The sequence below is a fragment of the Pundamilia nyererei genome, unplaced genomic scaffold, assembly GCF_000239375.1.
Source record: "Pundamilia nyererei isolate P.nyererei 1_Seehausen unplaced genomic scaffold, PunNye1.0 scaffold00013, whole genome shotgun sequence".
Taxonomy (NCBI): domain Eukaryota; kingdom Metazoa; phylum Chordata; class Actinopteri; order Cichliformes; family Cichlidae; genus Pundamilia; species Pundamilia nyererei.
The window spans coordinates 28,962-38,810 of record NW_005187414.1 but is presented as its reverse complement, the minus strand read 5'-3'; the positions used below and the strand labels follow the sequence as shown (position 1 = coordinate 38,810).

The window sequence follows — 9,849 nt, the reverse complement described above, 5'->3', positions numbered from 1 at the left end:
CAAAGTATCGGTATCGGATCAGTATCGTCGATACCACCCTGAATATTACTTGGTATCGGATTGGAAAGGAAATCAGTGGTATCACTACCAGATACTACTCTGGAAAGATGTGTGAGAAGCTTAATATAGATAGAAGCTTCCTGGCAGCTGTGACTGGTGGCATAACAGGAACAGTAGTGCTGACCCTGGTTATTGTATTCATTATCAGAAGACCACAGTAACTTTCACTTGAGTGGATGACATTTTCTCTCATTTGTTCATTAATGAAATCAAAACTGTCATCAGTACTGGAGTGTAATGTAGCTGAAACTTTAACTTTGAAATGTAAATTTGTTATATTAGGGCTCATTTGGGAGGGAGATGGATTGTGAATGTTTCCACCTGCAAAGATTATTGTATCACATAAACCTTTCCATTGATTTTTGAAATAACAAGGACCTTCTATTAGGCATCAGGATTAGAAGCAATATAAGGACCAGGAGTAAATTGAGCCACTCCACTCAAAGAATGTTATTTATTTTTATTTGAACAGATTTCAGATACATACAGTGGCCACACAGGGATAGTATACAGGTTATAGTTCACGCCAAACATAAATTTAAATATACAGTAATTCATCTTAAATACAACCATTAAACAAGTCCGGACTTGTTAAAGCATTTACTTTGTTCTATGCACAGTGAGCACTTGCACTCTTGGTCTACTTAATATCCAAAATCCAGTTAAGTCGAAGATGTACACAGTTAGTTATCTTTAATTTTACTTGGAATGGAAGAAAACAAATGATTTTTGCATCTACAAAGATAACTGACAAAATCTACCAACCTTAGCTAATAATAATAGCAAGAAGAATAGCTAGAAGTACTATGTGTCATGTACAAATATCATCGGAACCTTAGCGCTAATCATTGACAACAATGCTCTATTTAAAGGTATAGTATGCTACATTTTTTGGTTATTGCTAGCAAACACAATTTTCAAACTCACTACCAGATTCACTTCAGCCAAAGACAGTATAAAAGATGTTCAATGTTACCCGCTGGTTCCTGAAATCTCATTTGAAGCTTTAAGATAATTCTTTTGAGTGGCATTTTGGTGCCTGATGTGAAGAGTGAAGGGTAGAACTGACCATGAAACTTGTTTTGATGTAGATATCGTGGGAAATTCTCTTTTCTGGCAAGAAGAATGACCTAGATTTCCAAGATGACTGGAAACGAGTCACTGAAACCCTAACCCTTGCCATTCAGGCTGTCATTTATGTCAAGGACGGCATTTAGTAATGACTGCAAACAAAAGTATAAGACAAGCCTCACTTTTACATCTGGCAGGTACAGCCATGTTTTACACTATCTGTCAATGCAGCTGAAGTGCATTCTTCGTCCTGTTTGCTGTTATTGTCCTGTATATGTGTTACAGTCAAGAAACATCAGTTACATGGCAAAATAAGAATAAATAAGAAAGGCAGGGTCTCTGGAGATAAAGACACTGTCATGCACTTCTAATTGGTCATAAATAATAACTAGACAGGGGTTCTATTGCTTTTTAGGAAAACTACATATAACTATAGATAATGATATGATTATAAACAACATTTAGTTAAATCTCCTTAAACAACGCACTGTAAATGTCAATGAACTACATACTAACTTAATGCTAACTGTATTCTCCTGTAGAGGGGTAGTTGGACAGGCGAGTTGTTAGTTCAGGATTCACAGTCTGAAAAGCAAATAAATAAAACTTTTAAGACTCAACTTTAATTCACAAAAGATCATTTCTGCTTCCATGTGGTGAAGAAGTAATGCTAACCATATGGGTACTATAACTGTTTGACACGAGAGCCTCGTGAAAAACAGCACAACATTCAAATTGTGATCACAAAATCAGCAGAAAACAAGTATTCATATTGTTTCAACAGGTTCAGTGTGACCATGGTTTAATAACTCATTTTATTCAGTTTGGGTTACCCAGAAATCAAAATGTCAATTTCTGCTGCTTAAAAAAAAGCAAAACCTTGAGAAATGTGTCTTTTCCACACTTTAGATAAAGCAAATAAACAGGGTTCATAACTTTGGCAATCCATGAAATGTTTATCATCCAACATAATCAAGGCAAAATTACAATTTCTTTCTTGGCTAAATTGTTGCAATTATTTGTAATTACCTTATCCCTTATCCCTAAACATGATATCTGCTAAACACCAACGTTATCATTTTAAGCATGCTAGTATGTTGATATTACACAACCTATGCCGTTCCACCGGAGTACAAGTGCAACCCTGCTACTCAGCCTTGTTATAGATTACTTTGTAAACACAAAACAACTTGTATTTGTGTGGTGGTTTACAGCAGCCATCAACAGTTAATAGATATAACCCTGAAAATGCGAGTTTAGTTACTGAAGGATCTCTCATCACTCAGGATTGATCAGTTCAGTGGGCTACCAAGTTTCAAGATAGAAATTTGGCATTATTAAAGGAATATTGTTAAGGACAATAGATAGAACTGACCTACATCTTCAGTGGTCTTTTGTGTACGTAGTTGAAGTGAATTTCTTTGTGCTGTCATTTCCTTTTGATTTTCCCTGAGGGAAGAGACCAGAAGTATTATCAACCATGTTTCTATCACTTTATCAGGCAATTCTGTATGTATCTCATTGTTGTGCTTACAGTTATGAGCTTGAACAGTTCCTCTCTGACCTGATAGTAACAATGTAGACAAATTGTTTAATACATTAAGTACATGGCAAATACTAAACACTTTCTTCTAACCATCAATTTTTTTTTTATAAATATATCTAGAGTGATATCTGTTCCACTAAAATGATTAAACCTACCTTCTGCTCTGCAAAACACCCTGTGATCAAAATAAAAAAACCCTGGAAGAGAGAAAAAATACGTAACATGTCTAAAAAGACACAATGGTTTTCCTTTTGAATCAGGTTTGCAGTTTTTATCAGCAGAGACAAGAGTTTAAGGGAGTTATATGCCAATGGGAAAGTTAGATCTGTGCATTGCCATTGAATGAAGTTTTCTGATCATCATCAGAAACTTGGATATTGATAATTAACTCAACTTTAATACATGGCTTTATTTTTACTTTTAAACAATGAAATAATGAATGTTTTAAAATATGTTACTTCTACAATTGATCAACAATGAAAAGCAAAAAAATATAACCTTTAAAGAAAAAGAATTATAAAAAAAGACAATTATAATTTATAAACTATAATAGAGGGAAATGGAGATTTGTCCATTGTTGATTTTCTTATTCATATTTGTGAATGTTTTAGATCATCAAATACATTTTTGAAATAATTATTACGTAAATTTGCTTGGTATGTGCTAACTGTGCATTCAAATTACCTGGAAGGTATTAAGGATGGTGAAAATGTAGGTGATAACGTTATAGATGGGGCTATCAGACATGATGAGTTGAATGAAGCCAACAATCCATGTCACTCCAAAGACAGGTGTTAGAACAATCACCACTTTGAGGATGCCTTTTGCCGTTTCCTTGTCATCGGCCTTGCTGCTGTCAGGGACTGAGGTCTTCATCAGTGTAACGATGACAACAATCATGGAAAAGAGATTTGCCAAAACAATGGTTCCCACAGGCAGGAGAAAAGCATGCATGGAGCCAACCAAGAGTTTTACATAAACTAGCCAGCATGTTTTGCTGTCGTAGTAGTCCTGGTTGGTGTATTTGCAGTACACATAGCTGGATCCCACCATTAGGATTGGGCAAACATAGCCTAAAATGCTGGAGAGGAACATGAAAACTCTTTTCCTCAGTGGGCTGAAGACAAAGATGAGCTGGTGGACAAGCATGATGCTCAGGCACAGCATCCAGCAGAACATAGCCAAGAAAAAGAGGTGTTTGCATATGGTCAGTACTAGACACCAGCTGTCAGTTAAAGTCTTGGGATTGCTAGAAGCCAAGAAACTGCAATCTGCAAGCAAGAGGAATGTGGCAATGTTCACTATAGCTGTGTGCCGAAAATGAGAAAGGTTAGTCTTGACCACAGCTGACCACACCAGAGATTCAATGATGAGAAAGATCACCAAGGAGCAAATGGACACACCAAGGCCAATATTTGAAATAAGTTCAAGGATAGGATCTTGTTTTCCTCCATCACCCTTGGACATTAGGACAGAGAATGCAGTTAGGTGGTTGCACTCACATATTGTGTGGTTTTTATCAGAAATGCTGATATTGCATCCTTCATCTGACCATTGATTCCTTGTGGTGTTCCAGAAGACACAGTGAGGTTGAGTGGGGTTGGTTTTCCCACTGGGGAAGTCCAGTCTAATTTGTATAGTTGAATCACTATTATTGTCCAGTGTGGCTGATAATATGAGGTCGGTACGTTCAGGTTGTATGCCATTAAAGCTGTTATTTAATTTACTCATTAGATTTTTCACAGCTACAGTTTTCAGTATTCCATTGGTCTTGTTCATATTCACACCAATGTCAAACACAGACACATCACAGTCATTACTTCGACAGAATGTAAGGTCTAGATTTGTACTGTTGATTCCGTCGCTCTGGTTGACCTTAATGTTCTTCACTAGACCTTCCACAGACTCTAGGTAGTTTGATGACATTTTATAACGAATTGTGTCATTTACCCCACTCCAGGTGCCATTCAACATATTGCTTGCTGCACTAACAAAATCCTGAAAGACAGTAAAATAGAAAATAAACTTAAAAAATTTATTTGACTGAACAGTGACTTTTCACACTTTCTCAGTTGATGCTAGGACCCCTATTCAGGCGTAATCCGCTTGGGTGTACAGTCAAGGATCTTTAAGTACTGCATGGTCTGTTGTTGAAATTTAAAGTGGAAGAGAAACTACATGTATAAAGGGTCATTTCCACTACAGAGCCCTGTTTTGGTTAGTTGTTGCTAATAGACTTACATCATTTATGTTAGCTAATTAGTAACAGAACAAGTAACATGTTTAGAAAGAGTTATATGTTGCTGTATTGACAGTTAGCTGCATCACAGAGTCATGAAGGACATTATTTTAGCAATTCTTTTGTTATTCTATTATTTCTTAAAGGTCTTACTGTAGATTAAAGAAAATGTAACATATTTAAACTGATGAAACTGATAATCTGCCATATTAATCCATATTATACAGTTGGTGGACATTTTTTCCTGCAGAATAGGTACTTGTACATTTTTATTGACTTATTTCCATTGTGTTGTATTATTGGTATTATTCCTCTAACTATCTTGACGTGACATGAGTAGTAGAATGTAGAATGAGTATATGTTGAGGATTATTTGAATTTCTACTTCTAAAATGAAGTCTGAACTTTTATATTCAGAATTATGTATGTATAACAGAAAAGGTAGATGTGCTTACAGGAAAGATATCCTCTCCCAACACAGTTGTGTTTGATGCGTCGGCCATCATATTTAGAACACCGATGGAGGCGCTAATGTCAGCAATACTTTCACCAGATCCAGAACTTAATGTAGAGCTGTTCTTTAGCCCTTCAAATATATTCTTGGCCACCTCCGTGGTGGCCCCTAGTCCCTTCAGGAAGGCCTAGATAAAGGAATTAGTGTGTAAAGAAAAGAAAAATCCTATAATTCTATTTTATAGTTCACAACAGTAAGCACAACAGACACTTTATTTTAAAGTCTTGACATACTTTTACATTTGGATTTGTATGGGTTACATGCAAAACATTAAACAAAGCAGTAGTTTTACATATGCAATATGCTACGCTGTGTAATTGAAATCGCTCCAGATTTGACCATACTCCTTCTAAATGGTATGATCTATATAGCTTAGTTTTGGAGTTTATTAAATTTTACTTATAATGTTGGGTGAAAATGGTAACAAATTGCAACAAAAACCTCTTCGTGATTAGTTGCCAGCAGATATCTGTAGTTTACATGAAAAATGCCAACTTGTCTGTCAAACACTCACCATTTTATTCTCTTAGTCGTAGTGACAGTATGATGCAAACAGTAAACTGAAGACTGAGTTGAAATGTATTGGTTGCATTAGTAAGGAATACTTTATCAGTTTCTGGTTTGTGTAAGTGTATTTGGAGCCAAGTTAGCATCTATTCTGTAAACCACTGGTTATTGTGGGAACCTGCTGGTGACTAAAGCAATTCACTCTAGCTTCCGTCAGCAAACTTCCAGTTACTACTTAATACTGGAATACACTTTTTCCGTAGCAACTAGTGGTCACCGACCAGTCTCTAGGCCTGTGTGACTGAGACCTAGCCTCAGCAGAGAGCTGAGAGTATGAACTTTAAAGTCAAGGTGAACTAAGATGAAAATTTACAAACCTTTATCATTGCAGTTTCAGAAACTAAAAATACTGAAACACATACACAAATGCAAACGAGAGCAAACAAAAACGTATTATTGTAATGACAAATAAAGACACACTCACTTCAGCTGCATTTGAAATTTTGTTCAATTCTTCACTGACGCAGCTTGAGAACACTGCCTGCCAGGCTGGGCCGTTACAAGGTCGGGACTTATAGCCAACCGTGCCTGCTGGGCATGTTCGAATAATCACTGTGTCTCCAGCTGGGGTTTTTGGCCATGTATCTTTATCCAGTAGCTCCTCTTTACAAAATGGCTTCCCAGCTTAATAATAATAAAAAAAAAAAACATTAGGAAAAAGAAAATAATATTATTAATTATATTTATATCATTAGCTGGTGCAGCATAGGCCTTTGCAAACATATGCAATTCTAAAGCCTGAGAATATGTCATTATACTACACATGAAATTTACAATAAACAGATTAAAGTAGACCCATTATACATTTCAGGCATATATTGCTGAATATTGGGTAGCCAGTCAGTTGAAAGTTGGCTTAAAAGAAAGGTGGTATTATTGGAACTGTTTTTCAGACAAGATTGCACCAGCCCCTGGCATAATAGTAGAATAGAAATCTGGAGCTGGAATGAGCATAATAAGGCCCCTTTAAACGTATTTAAAATAATAGACAATTTAAAGAATCCTTACCATAGATAACTGGGATGTTCAATTGTGCACTTTTAATTTGACCGATTACATTCTTAAAACTGATATTAACATATGGTTCAATCGTTTGTTTGCAGAGGATGGCAGGATTGAATGTGTAGTTGACGTAACTGCTTGAAGCTGTAACAGAAGATGACATTTTTTTTAAGTGAATAAAGATTTTGTGCAGTAAGCTTTACACATATTTTGCATTACTGATTAATCTGAGTGTTTTTAATGACATAAATAAAAAACAACAAAAAAAACCCCTATGTATTTGTTTCTGTTAGAATACTGAAAATTCAAGGAAAAAATCTTACTTGTCATTTTTACATCACGAAACACATTACCATTGTAGCCCCACGAAATGGCATAGGTTGTATTGCTTGCTGGGATTATGGCACTGACGGTAATGCTTACACTTTCCTGATTTTCTGAACAGTCCACAGTAAGAGGCATGCTACTCAGGGTAATTGTATCAGGTAGGAGGGCCACACTCAGATAAATCCTGCCTATGTGCCTGATTGACCCAATGGTAAATCCACACTCATATGTGCCTGCAGGGAACATAAGACAGTTACAATTATAATGGAGGGTTGGCCCTTTACACATTAATTGACATTTCAGTTAACAACACATGCAGGAAATGACAGGAGCTGAGCCACCAGTTGCCATATTACTGACCATAGTGGAAACAGCGCTGAGAGTATAAACAATATATGTCAAAAATATTACAATGCAAGTTTATAAAAAAATCAGATTCTTATTTGTTATGAACAGGTTCAGAGCAGAGCTGATCAAACAGTTTAAATCCATTGTGCCATTGTGCTACCCACACAAAGGATCAAACCAGTTTTTTTGACCTGTCCCCTCATCCCTGTTGAAAATCAATAAAATATCGATCACAAAAAAGAAAATAAATATTCAAATCTGTTCAGAGGAAGTGCTTCACAGGATTAATTCATTATACTATCTTGTTAGTGTGAGTTTATAACTAAGTGTATTTTGTATACTGATTTCATATCAGAGATGTTTTATCTCTAATCAAGAAAAAAGTGTAAACACTTGCCTTCCCAAGTGCCTGTCACCTTGTTGAGGGTAACACCAATACAAGATTGGAAGGTATTTGTGCTACAGATCTTATTCAGCTGGACCACACTGCCGTCGTTGAGCTCAAAGCGCTGATTCCCTGTGGTTAGATTCCAGCCTGCGCTGTCTGTGGCCTCCTCAAGTTTGCATGCAAGTTGTGGCGTGGACTGATAGCAAACTTGAGTCCCTGGGGCCTCTACAATGACCATTCCTGTGTTAAGATAATACATGGAAATATAAATTATAAAAATGCTAAAAAGGTCACTTTAAACTTATCCAACTTTAAATTTAGCCAACAACATTGTTTTGGAACATTTATGAACATTTATTTTATTCATACTGAATGGTTAGAATAGATAATGTCACAGTTCTGGGTCATTTTGACCCAGCATTTTTTGTTTTTTATATTCTGGTGTTTATCTGTATTATGATTTATGTTCCGATTCTTGGCTGTGGCTCAGGTGGTAGAGCAGATCAGCTACTGATTGGAAGGTTTGTGGTTCAAGTCCTGGCTTCCCCAGTCTGCATGCCAAATATCCTTGGGCAAGTTACTAACCCCAAGTTGCTCTCCGATGCATTCATCAGAGTGTGAATGTTGGTTAAATTGCACTTGATCTTAGAAGTGATTGTATGAATGGTGTGAATGAGGCATGTTGTATGCAGCGCTTTAAGTACTCAATAGCCCTAATTTCACCCAGCTGTCTCCCTCCTGTTTTTCATTCCCTGATTACTATGCCATTTATTTAAACCCTGTATTTGCCTGTGTCGCGTTGTACCCTCTAAATGCTGTGTGTTTGTGTTCCAGCTCCTTTGTTCTGAGTTGAGTTTTGTTTTGCTTTTGTGACTTTTATTTTATGAGGTTTTTCCAGCAATAAAAGCTGTGTTTTGAGTTCCAGTCCCATCGTTGAGTGTCCTGCATTTTGGGTCCTTTTTTTCCTTCCTGCCTGCACACAGCCTATCATGACAGATAAATTGTAATAACCATGCATTAGTGAAAACTAAAATTAATTGGCCTTGAAGACAAATCATGGGGATATGGTAAGCTAATGTTACTGCAGCTAAATTGGTATGGTTAAATATATGTGGGCATAATATTTCATTTTGTTTTGTTTTTCCAATTTTTTCACATGTAGTTTTATTGATTCTGAAAAGACAGATCGACATATTTGACATTACTGGAATTAACTGAAGAACTCAAACATTTTATAGACAATAAAGAGTGTGCAGTTGGAATACCTCTAGATCTCAAAATGCTTTTGACACAATATATTATTAAACAAACTGGAAAAGTGTGGTATTAGATAGTTTGTGCTGAATTGGGTGATGAGACAGCAATTTGTAGATATAAATGAATACAAATCAACCTGCATGGATATACAATCTGGAGTTCCTCAAGGTCCGGTGCTAGGCCCAAAACTATTTTTGTCAACTAAAAATATTCATATGACATATGAGTCTCAAAAATAATAAAATGTTTAAGACTCATGCTACGTGTTCTCACTTTGTTGCACTTGTGGAAATATATGTTTTTTAGTGAGAGTTTACAGCAGCTTTGCTGAATGGTAAATGGCCTGTATTTGTAAAGCGCTTTACTAGTCCCTAATCAATCAATCAATCAATCAATCTTTATTTATAAAGCACTTTTCATACAAAAAAAATGTAGCACAAAGTGCTTTACATAGTTAAAAGCAGCCCACCCCACCCTCCAACTCACTCCCCACACTCTCATTAACATAAATGATGTGAATACACACATAT

At 36.1% G+C, this 9,849-nt stretch overlaps 1 protein-coding gene across 2 annotated transcripts in view; it reads right to left on the bottom strand.

The window, feature by feature from the left end:
* Nucleotides 1-515: 515 nt before the first annotated feature.
* adgrf3b (adhesion G protein-coupled receptor F3b) overlaps nt 516-9,849 on the bottom strand; it is a 32,315-nt gene continuing 22,981 nt past the window's right edge. The window contains exons 8-17 of one of the 2 annotated variants that reach the window (XM_005724766.1): nt 8,072-8,302; nt 7,323-7,559; nt 7,006-7,143; nt 6,422-6,621; nt 5,372-5,557; nt 3,362-4,675; nt 2,833-2,874; nt 2,666-2,695; nt 2,507-2,580; nt 516-1,716 (exon numbers count right to left, since the gene is read on the bottom strand). In XM_005724766.1, coding sequence (XP_005724823.1) covers nt 2,515-2,580; nt 2,666-2,695; nt 2,833-2,874; nt 3,362-4,675; nt 5,372-5,557; nt 6,422-6,621; nt 7,006-7,143; nt 7,323-7,559; nt 8,072-8,302 — 2,444 coding nt within the window. In that variant the 3' untranslated portion in view covers nt 516-1,716; nt 2,507-2,514. The remainder of the gene's footprint in view (nt 1,717-2,506; nt 2,581-2,665; nt 2,696-2,832; nt 2,875-3,361; nt 4,676-5,371; nt 5,558-6,421; nt 6,622-7,005; nt 7,144-7,322; nt 7,560-8,071; nt 8,303-9,849) is intronic. The other variant, XM_005724767.1, reaches the window with a different exon arrangement.